Here is a 19831-nt window from a genome sequence, read left to right as displayed (position 1 = left end):
AGATTACTATTACCAAGTGGGGCACAGAGTGCATCCTATTGCTAAATAGGGCCACAGAGGGGGTCATTATTAGGTGGGACCACAGTATGTTCATTATTACTATGGGAGGTACTGAAAAGTTAAGAGGCTGCCGCAGCGAGATGAAAGAAGTGTTGCAGAAGTCAAGGCTGGGAAAAAATTATAATGGTCATCTGGGCCCAGAGAGAAGAAAACAAAATTTATTTTTTTTTTAGGCGGGAGGCAAATTTGCTGCAGATGTTTCACAGCGGAAAAATCTGCCACAAATCTGTACCAAAATCTACATCGTTTGGTGCAGATTTTGAAGTGGTTTTTAATACTGATTTGCACAGTAAACCTGGTGCTGATTGAGACCAAATAGTTATTCTTGTGATTTGTTTATTTAGTGTTTTACCAGAAAATAGTCTACCTGGTGAAATAGCATGGTGTGTGAGGAGGCACCCAGGGTGTGTGAACAGCCGCCGGCCCATGGGCCCCGTTAATCCACCCCCGGCTTGTGACACCCACTGATCACATATCTACTCCCTATCCTCTTGGAATAAGTTTGTTTTATGGGACAAACCCTTTACAAAAACGTCCACAAAGGACTTAGTTTTTATACATTTTTTGCAATAAAATCTGCGTTTTGCATGTGTGTTTGTCGTGGATTTCCCGACCTCATTTGGAGTGGTGATTCCGCAGTATAATTTGACATGCAGATATTTTACACAGTGGTGGGTGAGGGTTTTGAGTTCTCATCCATGATAGTATTGTGTATAGTAAATCCCACATCCTATAAGGAACACTGCCCATTAATTGGGCTCACTTACAGCCCTGGAGTTGTCCTGCTACAATATAAGACTAGGGCTTCATGGCGACTTTTGCTGTACAACCAAAGATGGCTGCGTAACGCTGCATCACAGAGGTGAGTAGGTGTTCGCAAAAGATCCAAACGTGTTTTCCTTAAACTGTTGCCGCAGCGTTCAGCGCGCAGTTGGACTCCGTTTAATGCCGTCAATGTTTGGTTGTGCAGCTCCTGTGCCTGCGTGGCCCCCGCTTGATGTGCAATAATCACTTTATTTCGCATAGTGCAGCACCGTGTGTATGTATGTAGGTATACATAGATATATATGTAAGTGGTGGTGATAAAATTAGAAGCAGCGCATCTGTAGCTTTTTTACAATAGAATAAAATAGCTATAGCGGGGCAGAATTAATTTGTGCGGTGCAAAAGCCATGAATCCCAAGAACTGTGGAGAAATGGCTAAATGAATACCAGTTCTTTCCCATAACGGAGTACAGCAAAATCCTTTTTTACCCTGCAATCAGTAGATAAATGCGGATTCTAGTCTTTGCCATCACACAGACTTTACAGCTCTGCAACTATACAAGCTGTTGCTAGTGACACCTGCTGGCGGCAGTAAGTATAGCCATAGCTTCTGAGCGCTGCAAGTTCTGGTGATAGCCAATGAGAACTGTCCCGCTGCTGTCCTGTTCACATGTGGCGCAGTTTTACTGTCTGCCTGCAGCTAGTTTCCAATATGCCGCTCTCTCATGGCACAGAACATATGATTTCCTGTAGGACAAAACTTAATCAGTTGTCATTGTGACAAATGTCACAGCGCAGCGACGTCCTCCCATAGAACTGCGCTCTCTCACATACTGGGGTTTAATTACAAGATACACTTTTTTGGTGCAAATTACACCAGAAAACTGTTTAGTGCACATTTATCATGTTTTCAGACACTTCTAGACAGTTTTTCCAACTTGCCCAAAAAGGGGCCTCAATTTCGCCAATTTGCATGAAGGTTGCCAAGATTTTGGCTCAATTTTTGGTGTATACTAAACAAACTAATAGGTGTAGAAGGGGCAACGGCAGCCCCTACAGCTCTGTGCTACTAGGACAGACTAATCCTCTGTACATGTCCTCCTTTCGGAGTTCAAGGCGTAGCGAAGTGCTGTAGGGCAGCACACGTGTCTGGAAGCCCTGTTACAGCTGCGTACAAAGAACGAGCCATGTTATGACCCTATGGATGAGGCTTATGTACCCCATAAAGGTCTACTCCAAAACTAACGGGGCTACAGATATATGTATGTAATGTATAGCATACGTGTGTATTTGTCCATCACTGTTAGATCTGTGGGTGACCCCAAGGATCGCCACTGATCAGAAATAAAGTACATTGGTCTTTCCTAGTGGTTGTGCCTGGTATTGCAACTTGGTCCCACTCAAAAAAACACCAAAAAACCTTCCAAATTTCAGTGTGTGCCTACAAATTACCTGAGAAAGCCGGATGGGTAAATGTGGAGATCAGTGGAGATCTGACCGCTGGGATCCCACCGATTCTAAGAATGGGGGAGGTGTCGTCGTGCCCCCCACTATCTTACAGTTCAAGATACCGGCTCCCATTTCTGTAGTGGGGATGGAGCTGCTGGTCGCCCATTGCAGACAATGGCGCAGACACACTGCCAAGCGTTGGGCTCTGCTATGTCTGCCCCATAGAAATGTAAACTAGGGGGGACACTGGTCCCCCATTCTTGGGATCAGCGGGGCTCCACTGGTCACACCCGCACCAATCTGTCTGGTTTCACCCATCCAGATTGTAAACTTGAAAACAGAAATGACCTTCGCCTGGAATAGCACTATAAGAGCCTGACAATGGCTGCTGTGCTGCTTCATCGGGTAATGGCGCAGTGAATGGTGGCGCTGTGCGCCAGAGATCGCCTCCATTCACAGTAAACAGGCCGTCATTCTCAGACTGCTGCCTGTTTACACGGCTGACAGGCGCTCGCTTTTGGGGAGCATTAAAAACAAAGTGACTGTGGAAAAGTACCCGAAAACAGACTCTGCTGGTTACTAGGGGCTCAGTCCATCAAATACTAGAGGGGGGGGTCTTAGTCCTCAGGTACGGGGGGGGGGGGGTTGCGGCGCATAGTCTTAAGGTACTGTGGGTGGGATGTCGTAGTCCGTCAGGTACTGGGGGGTAGGTTGTAGTTTGTCAAGTACTAGGGAGGATGGCGGCTTGGGCTGTCAAAGTCCGGTCCGTCAGGTACTGGGGGGGGGAGGGGGGTGTTTTAGTCCGTCAGGTACTAGGAGGGGGGGGGGGGTTGTAGTCAGGCACTAGGGAGGACAGGGGTGGGGGTCATAGTCCGTCAGGTAATGGGGGGGGGGTGTTGTAGCCCGTCAGGTACTAGGGGGGCGGGGGGGGGGGGTCTTAGTCCGTCAGGTACTGGGGGGGGGGTCTTAGTCCGTCAGGTACTGGGGGGGGGGTCTTAGTCCGTCAGGTACTGGGGGGGGGTCTTAGTCCGTCAGGTACTGGGGGGGGGGGTCTTAGTCCGTCAGGTACTGGGGGGGGGGGGGGTCTTAGTCCGTCAGGTACTGGGGGGGACAGGGGTGTCATAGTCCGTCAGGTACTAGGGGGTCCAGGGGGGGGGGGGGGGTCGTAGTCCGTCAGGTACTAGGGGGGGGACAGGGGTGTCCATAAGGTACTGGGGGGTGTCATAGCCCGTCAGGTACTGGGGGGTGTCGTAGCCCGTCAGGTACTGGGGGGTGTCGTAGCCCGTCAGGTACTGGGGGGTGTCGTAGCCCGTCAGGTACTGGGGGGTGTCGTAGCCCGTCAGGTACTGGGGGGTGTCGTAGCCCGTCAGGTACTGGGGGGTGTCGTAGCCCGTCAGGTACTGGGGGGGGTCGTAGCCCGTCAGGTACTGGGGGGGGTCGTAGCCCTTCAGGTACTGGGGGGGTCGTAGCCCGTCAGGTACGGGGGGGGTCGTAGCCCGTCAGGTACTGGGGGGGGGGGTCGTAGCCCGTCAGGTACTGGGGGGGGGGGTCGTAGCCCGTCAGGTACTGGGGGGGGGGGGGGGTCGTAGCCCGTCAGGTACTGGGGGGGGGGGGGGTCGTAGCCCGTCAGGTACTGGGGGGGGGGGGGGTCGTAGCCCATCAGGTACTGGGGGGGGGGGGGTCGTAGCCCGTCAGGTACTGGGGGGGGGTCGTAGCCCGTCAGGTACTGGGGGGGGGGGTCGTAGCCCGTCAGGTACTGGGGGGGGGGGGGGGGGTCGTAGCCCGTCAGGTACTGGGGGGGGGGGGGTCGTAGCCCGTCAGGTACTGGGGGGGGGGGGGTCGTAGCCCGTCAGGTACTGGGGGGGGGGGGTCGTAGCCCGTCAGGTACTGGGGGGGGGGGGTCGTAGCCCGTCAGGTACTGGGGGGGGGGGGGGTCGTAGCCCGTCAGGTACTGGGGGGGGGGGGGGTCGTAGCCCGTCAGGTACTGGGGGGGGGGGGGGGCGTAGCCCGTCAGGTACTGGGGGGGGGGGGGGCGTAGCCCGTCAGGTACTGGGGGGGGGGGGTCGTAGCCCGTCAGGTACTGGGGGGGGGGGGGTCGTAGCCCGTCAGGTACTGGGGGGGGGGGGGTCGTAGCCCGTCAGGTACTGGGGGGGGGGGTCGTAGCCCGTCAGGTACTGGGGGGGGGGGTCGTAGCCCGTCAGGTACTGGGGGGGGGGGGGGTCGTAGCCCGTCAGGTACTGGGGGGGGGGGGTCGTAGCCCGTCAGGTACTGGGGGGGGGGGGTCGTAGCCCGTCAGGTACTGGGGGGGGGGGGTCGTAGCCCGTCAGGTACTGGGGGGGGGGGGGGTCGTAGCCCGTCAGGTACTGGGGGGGGGGGGGGGTCGTAGCCCGTCAGGTACTGGGGGGGGGGGGGGTCGTAGCCCGTCAGGTACTGGGGGGGGGGGGGTCGTAGCCCGTCAGGGAATACTACTTTGGGGCCGCGTAGTCCTCCGGTGGTTTCAGGCTCTGACGCAATGATAGGCGCCAATTACGACAGGGGCCCCAGAAACCGCCGAGCTGACGCTGAGGGCTGCGCACCCGCTCGGTGCTGGACCAACTCCGTCAGGCTGCTGCATTAATGGCTGCCGACAGACGCCTGTAGAAGTCCTATATACACGGTGTGTGAGGGAGCCGGGTCCCGGCGGCCCCACCTGCGGTAACTCCCCGTCATGTGTGGGGCCGGGCCAGCAGCCGGGGGGCGGCACTGAGCATCACACAGCCTTCATGAGAGTGACGTTCCCGAGCCCGCCAGCAGACATGCGGAAGAGCTAGAGGCCCCGGCTGCTCCCTGCTGCCCCTCGCCGCAGCCCAGGCCGGGGGGATGCCGCTGCACATGCCGGGCTGCCCAGCTGCTGAGTATGTCCAGTGATCCCCGCAACTCCACCCTGCAAGATGCTGCCGTCACAGACCTCCTCCTGGTGAAAGGTACATGCTGTGCCCGCTGGCACTGCTGTGGGTAGATGCCCTGGTGGCACAAGGCTGGCAGTATCCTGCCACGGCTTTTACTAACTTCTCGCTGGCACTTAAGAAGTGGACTCCCAAACTTTCCCTGCTGGTAATAGGAGTACGGGAAGTTTTTCTTTTAGTTTCTGTGGAGCTTGGCATGACCCTGGGCGGATTTTAAGGGGAAAATAAGTATTTTAAGTGATCTAAAAAAAATAGGGGATAAACCTGCCCAAACTATTTCCAACTATGGCAGTGCTGTGCCCTCAGCGGGGAACACTTCACTGTTACATGCTGGGAAGTTGTATGATGCCAACTGATTTACATAGGACTGCTGGAGATGATGAAGAGCAGCTCTGCGGCGTCGTTGCTTTGTGCTGGTGCCGTACCCGAGGCTTGCAGTGTGAAGGGTGTAGTGTCTGCATGCAGAGGGACGGAGAGGATGACATAATCGCACAAGAACTTTGGGCTGCTTGTTATGTGCTTCTCTCCGGAGTTCATCGTTTGGGTGAGGTTCAGGCGGAAATTTACCGCAGACTTTCCAGACTTGAGACGGCTTTGATGTCGTGGTGGTAATTCGGAGAACGGATGTGCCGCCCTGTTCACAGAATCCTCCCCCGAGTCTCGGTAGATTTAGCAGAAGTGGCAGCTCTTGGCACCCCGTGCCACCTCGCCCCGTGAACTCTGCCTTCTAGGAAACACTGTATTATTGTATGCCGGCCGGAGTCCAGTGACACATAGACTCCGGCTTGTATTGTAGTCCCGGCTGGTGACATCTCTATAGTCAGGACTGCTGTATGACAGTTACACTTGCCAGCAGGTCGGAGCTGTCCTAGCGCTATATATGCTTCCTGTATTTTCTTGTACAGCAGATATGAGTTGATGGGATCATAGTACCATGTTTAGCAGTCGATTGCCGAATGCTACGGTTGGGCACGGGTGGCATGCAGTTAGGCCATGGCTGGGCATGTGCAGAATGTCGGTCTAGTGGATGCCGCGTGTTGGATAACAGATCTGGGACATGTATGTTATGTGTATTTTCCATGCAGGGTTTGATAACATAAGAAGCTCACCAACCAATCCATCCGGTCCTGGAAGAGTTGGGTGGTCTCGTGTTCTCTGCTGAGAGCTCTTGCATTGGGGCAGCTAACATTTTGCTGGTATCCTGATCTAACCGCCCGTGTCTTTCCATTCTACTCCCCAGGCTGTCGGTCACTCGTTGCAGATATGTGGCAAAACTGCAGCGTACAGTAGTTAATACAGTAGTTATCGCATAACATCCGCCGTGGCTTTCCTCTACATGTCAGCAGGTTTGACTTTAAGCCCGTTCGCTTCAATAGGAAATGTTTCCGGTGCAGTTTTTCTGCAGCGTTTCCGCTGTGATAAAACCGCAGCTTTTTTAGCGTGTGAACACACCCTTGGCGTATGATCACCACGGATTACGTGCGCGCTGTACACCCGTGTGATAGTCTGTACCTCGCAGGCAATCGATTACATTGCCTTAGTTCTGATCACATTACCGTGTCAGAATTGCGTAATACACGAGCGCCAAAAAAACAGAATGTTCTACTTTGCCACGTATATGTGTGAGATAGAGCCCATCGTCCTCTGTGGGCACGTACGTATGCACGCCCATATGCATTTGCATTGCGTATGCACAGCTTCTATAAGCATCATCGTGCAAAATATAGACACAACCCATGACAAAGTGAGATATGTTGTCATGCGCAGTACAAGTTCGCCGCCATAGGTGGCACTACGCCTGGTCACCACCGGCTCCGGAGCTGTAAAAAGCTGCGTGACCCCCGGTCTTACAGTAGGGGGGGGGGGGGGAGGGATTTTACTTTGGTCTGTTCAGTAAGTTGGTAGATAAGGAGCTGCCAGCGTTGTATAGCATTCATCACGCGGGTGCCTTACATACATGGGGAAACACTGGATAAAGCGCCCATGGAACTGGTTTATCTCCGTGGACAGTAAACTTAAAGGGGTTTTCGGAGAACCTGAACTTTGGTAGGCAATGGAGTATGTAATAACGTGCATAGTCTCCTCCCGCTATGCTGCTCCAGCCTTCTATTTACATTGCCTGCAGCCCCGATATGGGTTGTTTACCCATGTGATGACAGCAGCTAATAGCAGGCCGGCATCAGCGACATCCATAAAGCTGCCTCCAGGCTTCTATATCAGAAGCTCAGGTGACAGGCTTATAGGATGTCGCCGGGCCTTTTGGCCGTGTGACATCACTTTCCAGATGCCATGGCTGTGGACAGTCTTTAATGGAGGTCCAGCGCCATGGGGAGTATATTTTGTATAGTTTTGGGCAAAATTAATAACTCAGGAAAATCCCTTTAACTGGAGCAGCCAGGCAGTGTCAGGCAGCTGCTAACAAGGCAAATATGATAATGGGTGCATCGAGAGAGGTCTAGGGGTACATGATGGGAACATTGTTCTTCCTCTTTACAAGTCACTGGTCAGACCACACATGGAATATTGTGTACAGTTTTGGGCACCGGTACTCAGGAAGGACATATCACAGCTTGAGCAGGTACAAAGATGGGCAACTAAAGTAATAAATGGAATGGGCGGACTACAATACCCAGAGAGGTTATCAAAATTGGCGTTGTTTAGTTTAGAAAAAAGACGTCTGAAGGGCGACCTAATAACTATGTATAAATATATTAGGGGATGCTACAGAGATCTATCATCTATTTATACCCAGGACTGTGACTGTAACAAGGGGGCGCCCTCTACATCTAGAGAAAAGGTTTCCTCACCAACATAGAAGGGGGTTCTTTACTGTAAGAGCAGTTAGACTATGGAACACTCTGCCTGAGGACGTGGTGATTGGCGAACCTGATAAGAGAATGAGGGGCCTGGACGTCTTTCTTGAGGGTGACCATAATCTCTTATAGTCGCTGATTACTCCATATCTGGCAGGCAGAATAATCCCTGGATCACCGACCCTTATGGAGTTGGGAAGGAATTTTTTTTCCCCAAAAATGAGGAAAGTTTTTGCTTTTACCTGGTGCAGTTTGTTTTGCCTGCTCAGCGTTGCTGGTTAATAGGCCGGACCGGAGGGACGTGGTCTTTCAGCCTTGCACACGGCTACATTTAGTAGCTGATGACATATAACAGAAATCTTTGTCTCTACATTGTGCCCCTCTGCTTTTGTTGGAGTTTCCCTTCTAAAGGGGAAATCCACTAAAAAGGTACCGTCTGACATAAGACCGGTGAGGAAGTTGTATTAAAGACCACTTGTCACCAGCTTGGAGCTATGCAAATAAGGGAGATGGAACACTACCTCTGCAGCGCCACCTATTGGAAGACAGCATTCCTGCAAGTCAATGTTAGACTCTTATACAAGCCTTGTAACAATGACAAAAAATGGATTCTGTGTATGGATTCTGGCTTTGCTTTCAATTCCTAGTCATTGTTACAAGGCTTGTATAAGAGTCTAACATTGATTTGCAGGAATGCTGCCTTCCAATAGGTGGCGCTGCAGAGGTATTATTCCATCTCCCTTATTTGCATATTACCCAGAAATAGCCTTATAAGTCTACTCGCTCACCTAGGTGCTCTCCTTAAGGAGAAAAGATAGCATTCTTGACCTGGCTTGGAGCTGCATGTAGGGGGACAATACACTGGAGTGTGGCATAGCCTGGAATGACCAGACATCTTGTAAAAGTGAGGTTTAATCCTTCCTGTGCTGTAGGGTAATAAATCCTGAACGGTCCATTAGGCACGACCACATCGAGTTCGTCCGCCCATCAATCACAAGAGAGAATGGCCCACGGTTCGGAGGCACTGCCGACAGCAGAGGTGGTCCGGACTGCCTACCAGACCGCGTGGCATTCATTACCATACAGTGCGGGGAGGGTTAAACCTCACCCTTACAAGGTATCTGGGCATTACAGCCTTTGTAATGTATTCTTGCCTACATGCCATTGGCATCCTCTCCATCCCTTTAAGATGCAACGCTCACATCTACAAAGGCCTGCTTAAAGTGTCTTGCTGTAGATTGGCAGCACATATAGAGAGCTCCTTTTGTTCTGGGAATCATTCGTGGTTCGAGGGGCAGCTTTATTAACCCCTTATGGACCAAGCTGTTTTGTACCTTAAGGGCCAGACACTTTTTAGGGATTTTACCCATGTGGCGGTTTTACTGCCGTATTATCCTTCCTTTTAGTTACCAAAATTATTTTTACTGAGTTTTTTTCCCGTAACATATAGGGTGATTTTTTTTTAAATATCTTTTTCAGACTTTTTTTTCCCGTTTTTTGTTTTATTGGGGGTAAAATGCTAAAAAAAAAAAATGTGTTTTGGGTTGTTTTTTTTGTTTTGGTTAGTTTTTTTTGTTTTTTTTATTTAGTATATTTATGCTAAAATAAAGAATGGGAACGGGTTCCTCATTTTGTTTCAGACGTTTTGATATATAAGGTGTATGGTTTTGGTTTACAGGGCGCATACGGCGACTGTTTTGGTTGGCGTCGGCTTTGTGTTTCTTTCTTATGTATGTATTGTTTTATTCTGTAGTGTTGTTTTACTGATGTATGTAATTATGTTTTTTACTATCTATGTCCCCCATGACGTCATGTAAGACCCCTGCAGGACATTCATTTTTTTATTTGTTTTTTTTATTTGACACTTTCCCACTGTAGCTATGGCATCCATAGCCCCAGTTACAGGGAAAAACATTCCCTGTAGTGACATTAGTCACTAGTAGAGCTGTTCAGGGTCTAGTTTGACCTTCCAGCTCTGCTGTAGCAGGGAACCTCGGAGGTCACATGATCCCCCGGGCTCCTGTAGTGAAAGCTACAGTTTTGCTAAATAAATACCCGCGTATGGTCAATAAAAGTGATTTTTTTAAATTTTTTTTAAAATATGGAGCATGAAAAAATCTGGACCATGCTCCATTTTCGTGCGGCTTCTATGGAAGCCGTCCGGATCCGCGGGAGACAAAAATCGGAATTTACTCACCGACGTGCCCTGCGCATTCGCCGGGCCGAAGAAAGAAGATCCGGCCGCGACGCAGAGAAGATGACGCCGCGGCGAAGGGAAGATCCGGAGCGGGCGAAAAGTGAGTTTATTCTTATTTTTATGCCTCATGTCCGCGGGGCAGGAGGGACCCGCTACGGATTCTCCATGGAGAATCCATAGCGGGCCTGATTTTCCCCGTGGACATGAGGCCCAAGGGTCTGTTCACACAGTGCGGTTGAGGTGTAATTCTTGCCACACCGCAAAAACTGGATGCAGGCTCACCACAAAATGCTGTGATGCCGCACTGTGTAAATAGGCCTTCAAAGGATTAACGGAAGTCTAAGAAAACCCGTTCCAGAATTATGGGGAATGCCATTTACTAAGATGGGCCGAGCGGACTGTTCCTCTGTTGGTACATCCGCAAGTAGCGGGAATACTGCAGGATTTCCATCTGGGTTTACAGGTGGAGAATTTGCAGCCGATTACAGTAGTATCTAAATGGAGGAGATTATAACAACCGTCATCCGCGCGCTTTGGCTTTCAGTGCAGATTTTGTCCTTTGCAATGTATAAATTGGCTTCAAATCCACATAAAAGCATGCAGATTTTGCTTTGGATTCAACATGGAATTTGCTACAAATTCTGCAACTGATTTTTTCCATTGTCTGCAGATGTTTTCTAAAAGTAAGCTTTTTAATATTATGTCTGTTTATTGGCCACCTCACGATGACTTTGTGGTTGAGACAAAATCGTTGCACGTCTTTAGTAATTCCTTATGGTGAAAGAAACGCGTGGCTGACTTACAAGTGTTCTGACTGCCTTACTATGTATGGAAGGGAAAAAACACTAGAATCAAAGAGGTTATGCAGCCGCCGTTGTAAGGACTCTTCACCATGGAGCTTTTGCCTTACACATTAAAGAGGTTGTCCATTTACAAACTATTTTATCTGCCATTCTCACTGCAGTGGCCAGGCTTGGTATTACAGGCATAGTTGTCATTGAAGTGAAATGCCTGCAATTCCCAGCCTGGCCACTGCAGGGGGAACAGAGCTGTCTGCTTCCTTCTGAAATCTGCTCAATGCTCAAACACATTGGCCCAGCAAACAGCTGATTAGCAAGGGTCTCAGGTGGCAGACCACCACTCCGATCTATTATTTATGTCCTACCCTGCAGATGGGCAATGAATAGTTTATAATTGGACAAAGCCCTATGGAGTCCACTGTATAGACATGGACTAGCTGAAATATAAAGCGATGGCAGCATACACGGTGGTTTCAAGATGGTTTTTCCTTTTATTTCCTTCACAGATGGTAATACAACGTTTCGACTTGCGTCTTTTTCAAGTATGACCTGGACTAGCTGGCTGCTTTCTCTGAACTCTCTGGTTCTACAACCGCAGCTGATAGTAAACAAGTGGCAGTTTTATTACCTTTGTTGTACTGAAGGTGCTGCTATTACTTGATGTAAAACTGCTGACCGGACATGATAGTTTGTAGTACTTGTACCGACTTTCTGCTACAAGCCTGGTTACTCGCCCCAGTTCAGGCGTTTGTCCTCATCTAGTCTGTGACCTGCTTTGCTCCCTTGTTTGCTGTCATTTCCTAATCGAGTCTGGCAGTATGTTGTACTATTTCTTCATCCCGGCTCTTTCTAGTCACGGATTGTTCAGGCAGATATGTGTAAATCCAGAGTAAGACTGCTGGTTACAGCTTTGTTCTAGTTGTGTGCAATACCGACATAACGGACACCATAAACACCAGCTTGCCCGACTTCTCCATTCCTGATCTTCTGTTTCGATGGATCATGGGGAAGGCAAGCTCTGATGTTCTGGCAAAGCTATGCCAAAGGGAAACCTTTCGGGGTACGTCCACCCAGGATGGAAAAATCCATCGCTGATGCATCTGGACTTTGTAATGGGAAATTTTGACTGGGTGAGAGATTTGAGTGATTTTACCCCTCGTTATATTGAAAGGGGTAAGATCCGCTAGTTAGTTACCATTTGGATGAGAATGGTTGGTTGAAATCTTACTCGTATTCCTGGTACTGTAATCTACTTCACATGTCAGGTGCGCAAATCCAAATGGAAGATCCATAGCGTTTCCGTAATACGTGGACGCACCCTAAGAGGAGATGGGGCTGAACTAGTCCTGATTTACTTAACAGACTTGTTAATAGTCTAACAGCTTCTGCTGAGGCTCTCCTTTTGAGAAGCGGAATCCGATTTGGGTGTAAATACTTCAGTTTTGTCAGTTTTCCCTTGTTAGGAGTCTGGGCACTGCACTGGTGATACATAGATATCGGACATTGTATCTGCTCTCTTAACCCTTTGCAATCCAATTTTAGATTCAGGGTTTCCTAGGGGGCTTTCTTTTTCTGCCTTTATACAATGGCACCATCTGCTGGCTAGAGCCAGTACTGCAGTATGTGACATGCCAGAGAGGCCCCGACAACAGAGCGGCCAGTAATATACAGTAAGAATACCCTGCCGGACGTCTTCCGACATCAGAGCTGTGCAGGCTTCAATCGGAACGTCTTCAGACGTCAGTTGATTGGAAAGGGTTAATGTTAAGCACATTATACTGGTACTGCTTACCGACACATAGTCACATTCAGCCTAAAGTCTTGTCTAATGGCAAGAAGCAAACCTATTACTAAAATGGCCCAAAATCTGGACAGTAGGGGAAGTGTCAGACTTGTGTTGGGGATTTTGGTTTCCTGTTCCGTTCGGTGCACAGGAAAGGGTAATCCGCTGGCCGAACGGCTCCGTCTTAGAATGGAACCAAACCATGCTGGACGGACCCCATTGACTATAATCCACTCAGCTGCCCAGCTTTTAGTCGGAAGAAAAGGCAGTGCATGCAGGGCTTTTCTTCCGGTATTTAGTGCCGTATCTGCAACAGAACCTCCAAGCGGACGTTCCAACGCAGATGTGAAGCCACCCGTACATGTTGTTGGCTCCAGTTCGCCATTTCCAATTATTGACGGTCCTTAGAGCTGTTCTGCGCACTGCCCCTGAATTATTAAGCAGACAAAGCCTTTTGGGGTTTAAACCTACTTTCTGCCAAATATTTTGTGTAGTAAGCCTGATCTGCAGTATCTGGTACTGCCTGTGATTGTTCTCCCCGTTTACAGATGAATGGACTTGGTCTATAAAACAGTCCAGCCCAATGAATAGGCCTGCGTTCAGTTAACGGTGTCCAATATTTGGTTAAATACTTAATGTTTTTTTTCTTCTCTCTTCAGCTGAACTGGAGTTTGTGCAGATAATTATCATAATCGTGGTTATAACGGTGATGGTGGTTGTGATCGTCTGCCTTCTCAATCACTATAAACTCTCAACGTGGTCCTTCATTAACCGACAAAGCCAAAGCAGAAGACAGGAAGAAATCCTCCAGCCGGTGAGTTCTTGTCTGCCTCCTACGGTCTAGCAATGTGTGGCTCTGTGTCAGACGGGCGCGATACGTGGGACAAGATGCTTCTCCATTACATTTTATAATTTAAAGGGGTTCTACCAGAATATCAAGTTGGCCTCTGTCCTTTTAGATAGGAGATAACTTACTGATCAGTCGGGGGCCCGTCACTGCCGAGACCCCGACCAGTCTCAAGAACAGGAGTTCTGTGTCCCCCATTCTCCTCACTATGGGGTTACTGTACCTCCACCCACCCGTAGTGAGAAGTCTGAATATAGCGTTAGTCATGCAAGCACACTAGCGTTCATTTCACGTTCAATGGGACTGCCAAGTACCCAAGTGGCGCACCCGCTCGGGTATTTGCGTCACGCTCATTGAAAAGAATGGAGCTCTGACTGCTCCTGCTTGACCAGCACTCCGCTTAAAATGGCATCACTGCTGGGAGAACAAGCGCCCCCCCCCGCAGTGACAGGTGAGCGGGACACGGGAGTCCCTTCTGCAGAACAGCGAGGGTCTGAGCACTGAGACCCCCATCAATCAGCAAGTTATCCCATATCCTGTGTGTAGGGGATAACTTTATGTTCTGGCACAACCCCTTTTAAGGCTTTGTTCACATTAGCATCATATCTCCATAACAGAGCTGTTGGGGCTAAGGACTTTTAATGGGTCAGTCGGGGTTTCAGTGTTTTTGTGGCAAGAATTAATAATGCAGACTAATAGCTTAGTCAAAAACATGCAGGATGAAATATACCCAAAGTCGTAGGTGGGCCGAGCCGATGCTGGCACACACCTTCTGGCAGGAAGCCTCAATGAGCTAGACATCTGACGGCTGGGTTAGTCGCAAATGGCAGCAGTATTATCGCCGTTTGCAAACTTTTTGGTCATTAGTGACCATTTTGGGTCTCCATCTGAAGCCCTAAATTAAAGTTTGATTAAAAGTTGTTTTTTTTTTGGTTTATCACTTAGAGTTGGAAGCATTTCTGGCCATGTTACCGAGTGCTTACAATCCGTTGGACCGTTTAGGAAATCTCTATGGTGGTAGTTCTATGACTTGGGGAAATGAAGTTCAGATTAATTTTTGAGGTGCTTTAAAAAAAAATAAATAAAAAAAAATGTTGGTCTCTGCGATAAGCTTTTGGCTGTTGGCCTAACCCATATCCAATAGCAAGGAAACTGGTTTTGTAGAGAATGTAAGATCACACTATGACCCTGTATGACCTCTCTGCTCATTGATAGGGGCTTCGAAGATATTTTGGCAAGTTTTAATATTGGTAATATTTAATATTGGCTAATAGGATGCTGTTAAGCCCATTTAAACAGTTTTTCCCTATAGTGCCATTAGTGTGATAGAAGTTATTTACAAGTCTGAGGCAAATAACTGAACCCTCGTGTCCAGACCCTCTTCCTGCCAGGCAGTGACAAGAATATCTCGGCACTGAGAAAAGTTGAAGGAACGCTTTAAAGAGAGTTTCTTTACACTTGTTCTATATTCATCATTTCTCATCATCTCTTGAGTTTAGCATTATGACAGCAGAAGCAGTGAAGAACGGCCTTTTCCATTACACTGCACTTGTAGAGCTGCTCCTGGCATTGAGGTTCCGCTTTGCTTTTTGTGACGGGAGGCATGTGTCATGTATGACCCAGACAGCTGACTGCACATCGCGCCTCCGCACTGCAGGCTCTATGAAAGGCGTAGCTGTAGGAGGCAGTCACTTCTTATTAGGATGGCAGTGGACAGAGTTTTGTGGCGCTCCGGGGGTGCCATTCTGGAGTAGTCCTTTTGTACAATGCCACTTCTGGCAGCGTTGTCTCACCAGCCATTTCAGGACAAGAGCTAATCTCCAGAAAACATAAACTAGCTATGTCGCTGCAAAGTTAAAAAAAAAAAAAGCTGCTTTTTCTTAGACGTCTTACACATCCCCTTTATAACGAACATTCCCAACACGTGCCTTAGTGAATTTGCATTGTGACAAAGGCTTGAAATATCTGCTTTATCCACGCCTGCGATGAATTAGTGCCACCGCAGCGGTAAAGTGCAGGGTCACAACTGCTTAACGTACCCTAAGAGGAAGGTGTCCCATATAGAACAGTGATACAAAGTAATTCCAACACTAAAGTTTAGTTTTGTTCTGAGTCGTAGTGAAGTTGGGCGAGTTACTCTACACCCCGAGATCATTACTTCTACCAACTAGTAACATCTAAAACCAAACTTCACTCTATTAAGACTAGAGATGAGCGAACGTACTCGTTTCGAGTACTTACGCACCCGAGTACCGCCATTTTCGAGTACTTCAGTACTCGGGTGAAAAGATTCGGGGGGCCGGGAGAGGCGTGGCGGAGCGGGGGGTAGCAGCGGGGAACAGGGGGGAGCCCTCTCTCTCTCCCTCTCCCCCCCACTCCCCAACTGCTACCCCCCGTGCCGCCACGGCGCCCCCCTAATTTTTTCGCCCGAGTACGGAAGTACTCGGAAATCGCGGTATTCGGGCGAAAAAGGGGCGTGGCCGAGCACGTTCGCTCATCTCTAATTAAGACATTAATGTGTTGCAACTTTATTTGGTTACATTTTTGTAAAAGCGAGCGGTTTGGTTTTCGGTGCCGTTTCGGCGTGTACAGACCAGGCCGGGCATACTTTGTGGTACGGCGGTGAGCTCAGCGGGAGGCATTCCCAAGTGATTACCCAGGGACATGCACCACCTCCACGCTGGCACATCGTACAGGGCGATCTCTTGGAGAATATGACAAATCCCCGTTTGTTGGCGCTCCAGTATGTAGCTGGCCTGTGGGCAGAGATTCCCCGGAGTGAGTCAGTAATGACGATGATGATGAAGGTAGGTTGGTTGCACTGACCTTACGCAGTTTGCTTGCGACATGTCTGGAGACTAAACTTTCCTCTGATTCAGTGAGATGTTGGCGGGTTGCATTTCTCCTTTTATAGCCGACTGCATTATCATTTCATCCTAATTGCTCGTATTGCAGGAGTCTGTCCAAGTCTGCATTTTGTGCCAACAGATGAATGAAAGCTTTGGGTTCAGATGCTTTTTCCTATATAATGGAGGCCCCTTACGATCGCTCCTGTCTTGCAACCACATCCAGTTTTTGTTTTTCTCCCTTTTTCATGTACTAATTTAATATGGTTAACTCCTTATTGACTGGCCACCATTGGCTTTTGAGGACATTGCAGTAGAGGGGTTGAACATGTCGCTGAGTGAGCTGTTAACCCCTCCTGTTCTCTCAGCAGCTTCCTGCTTTATGGCCGTTTAACCCTTTAATCTCCATGGTCTGATGGAACGTGCAGAGCTTCAGAGCCTGTGCTTTCCTTTAAAGGGAAGTTGTGATGTTCCCCAAAGAGCCATAAACGCATGTACACTCTCTCCCTGCCCTTCCAGATGCAGATTGACAGATCTTTCTGTATTAATGTGCCCATGGAGAGATCTGGAGGGAAGAGGAGGGCGGAGTGTGTATATATGAATATGCATGAGCGTCATTGAACTCAACTCCTCCTGTCCAACCCTGGAAAGTTTCAAAAAGTCTTATTTGTAAAACCACTAAACAGATCACCATACCCTGCTGACCTGATGGGTTTCCTTTAACATAGTAACATAGTATGCTAGGCTGAAAAAGAAAAAAAAAACAGACCATGTCAATCCAGTTCAGCCTGTGTCCACCCCCCATGTTGATCCAGAGGAAGGCAAAAAGGCAACCCAATGAGGCAGAAGCCGACTTGCCCCACCCTCAGGGAAAAAAATTCCTTCCCAACTCCATAATGGCAGTCAGAATAATCTTGGATCAACACTCTTCAGAGAAGGTTCCTTGCTGACTCCAAGTCCGGCAGCCAGAAGATTCCCCTATCAACAACTCTGCAGGTCACCTAAAGTCTATATCCTGAAATATCCTAGCGCTGTAGAAGGATATCTAGTCCCCTCTTAAACTCTTCTATGGATTTTGCGATCACCGCGTCCGCAGGCAGAGTGTTCCACAGTCTCCCTGCTCTTACAGTAAAGAACCCCATTCTGTGTTTGGGATGAAACATCTTCTATATGTAGCGGATGCCCTCTTGTTACGGTCGCAGTCCTGGGTGTAAACAGATGATAGGGGAGATCCTTGTATTGTCCTCTAATATATTTATACATAGTTATTTGATCGCCCCTTAGCCGTCTTTTTTCCAAGGTAAATAATCCCAATATTGATAGCCTCTCTGGGTATTCCAGTCCTCCCATTCCGTTTATTAGTTTTGTTGCCCCTTCTTTGAACCCCTCAAGCACTGTGACATCTTTCCTTAGCACTGGTGTCCAGAACTGTACACAGTATTCCATGTGGGACCTGATAAGTGCCTTATATAATGGAAGGATAATGTTCTCGTCCTTCGCCCCTATACCTCTTTTAATGCACCCCAAGACTTTATTTGCTTTTGCAGCAGCTGATTGGCATTGGTTACTCCAGTTTAGTCTACAGTCCACTGGCACCCCCAGGTCTTTTTCCATCTCACTTTTCCCTAGCAGTACCCCTTTTAGTGTATATTGGTGACACCTGTTTCTCCTGCCCATGTGCAGAACCTTTCATTTATCAACATTGAACTTCATTTGCCATTTTTCTGCCCAAGCCCCCAGCTTATCCAGGTCCGTTTGTAGCCGTACATTGTCCTCCGTTGCGCTAATTATATTGTATAATTTTGTATCATCTGCAAATATTGAGATTTTACTGTGCAGTCCCTCTATCAGGTTATTGATAAATATGTTGAACAGAATGGGGCCCAATGAGGCCCCTCTAGCAACGGTGACCCAATCGGAGTACCAACCATTTATTACCACCCTTTGCATTCTGTCTCCTTGTGCAGCTCAGGATTCATGTTTTAAACCCGGCGCTCTGACTGCGCTATGTGAATATTCCCCAACGCTTTCCATTATGCTGTCTAATATCCACTTTTGGCTTGTGCAAAAGCCGTGTGACCATGTACACAAGCTCTGTACACCAGGCCTAAGATGTCCATAATGCAATGCAGAATTCATGGCTGGTTCAGTAAAGGCAGAACATCCTCTCCCCTGCTACAACTGATGGGGCGACTTCTTGGGGTGCGTTCACACATTGCGGAGTTGCTGCAGATTTTACATTAGAGCTCTGCAGCGATGTACGATGTAAGTGAATGGGGTCTAACAAATCCGGTTTGGTTACGGTGGATACTTTCCGCAGCGGATTACAGCGCTGATGTAGATCTAACCTCCCCTGCATGCTTGCTTTGGAAATGCTGCAGATCTTCACAGTGGAATGAATTTATTGCCATGCGGCAGTGAGGTCTGTGGTGGTCATGGCATCAGACGCCGCACACAGGTTTTTGGTGCAGGATTTGTGGTATTTGTCTGGCGTGTTCTCTGCGATGTGTGCGCGTAACTTACTGTGCCCCGCTATATCTGCTTTATAACACGACTCCTCTTCCTTTGGACATACAGGTTTACCGGCTCTGATTTCATATAGAGAAGAATGGATTTGGTTCCATCAAGTGGGTTGAAATCCTGGCTAATTGGGTTCAGCTGGTCCGTTAGTTCTTCTGAACTGGAAATTGCTTTGCGTCCTGGAATTGAGTCTTTTTTTCTGACCGGCGATTGTGTGTTCTAGTGAAAATCTACATAGTGGTGCCATCTACTGGCGGCTTGTCGTGTCTACATGTATTGATTACATAATGTAATACTCATGAGATCCAGAATATTTGGCAGTGGTTTATGCATGGAGTGCTGTAGACTAAACCTGTTCAAGTCACTCATGTGCCAGACTCCTACTCTTCCAGATCCGGGGGCGAAGACCCTGCAAGGGGGGGTTATAGGAAGCTGGCTGGAGTATACAGCACTGCTCTCTGTAGCTGAATTAGGTTTACACTTGTTGCTACTTTATCATATTCAGACGCTACGTGCACATAGCTTCTACAGGCTGTTCTTGGCGGTAAGGACCGCTTACAGTACCGGGACGCGGAGAGGGGAGCGCACAACATCTGAGGTGACGGTATCTTCAGCAATGTACAAGATCCTCTCTTCTAGTCCTGATCCGATGAACTGCTAGTGGCTGGAGGAGTCCTCCTTACCCCAGGCTCACATGAACGCATTTGATTTACGTATAATGCACGCAAAATGGTGTCGATTTTCATAGTTTCATTCGCACTGGCGTATATTTATTGCGTATGTAGCAGATGTAAAACAATGCGGCA

At 48.7% G+C, this 19831-nt stretch overlaps 1 protein-coding gene across 2 annotated transcripts in view; it reads left to right on the top strand.

The window, feature by feature from the left end:
- The window catches only part of LDLRAD4 (low density lipoprotein receptor class A domain containing 4), a 188329-nt gene that overhangs the window by 154510 nt on the left and 13988 nt on the right, over positions 1-19831 (top strand). Inside the window, exons 1-2 of one of the 2 annotated variants that reach the window (XM_066579511.1) lie at positions 5079-5237; positions 13472-13626. In XM_066579511.1, the coding sequence (XP_066435608.1) occupies positions 5171-5237; positions 13472-13626 (222 nt within the window). In that variant the 5' untranslated portion in view covers positions 5079-5170. Of the gene's footprint in view, positions 1-5078; positions 5238-13471; positions 13627-19831 lie in introns of those variants that run through there. The other variant, XM_066579510.1, reaches the window with a different exon arrangement.

This window comes from Eleutherodactylus coqui, chromosome 9, assembly GCF_035609145.1.
Source record: "Eleutherodactylus coqui strain aEleCoq1 chromosome 9, aEleCoq1.hap1, whole genome shotgun sequence".
In the NCBI taxonomy this organism is placed as follows: domain Eukaryota; kingdom Metazoa; phylum Chordata; class Amphibia; order Anura; family Eleutherodactylidae; genus Eleutherodactylus; species Eleutherodactylus coqui.
Note: the sequence above shows the minus strand (reverse complement) of the source record. Positions and strands in the feature narration are given on the sequence as shown.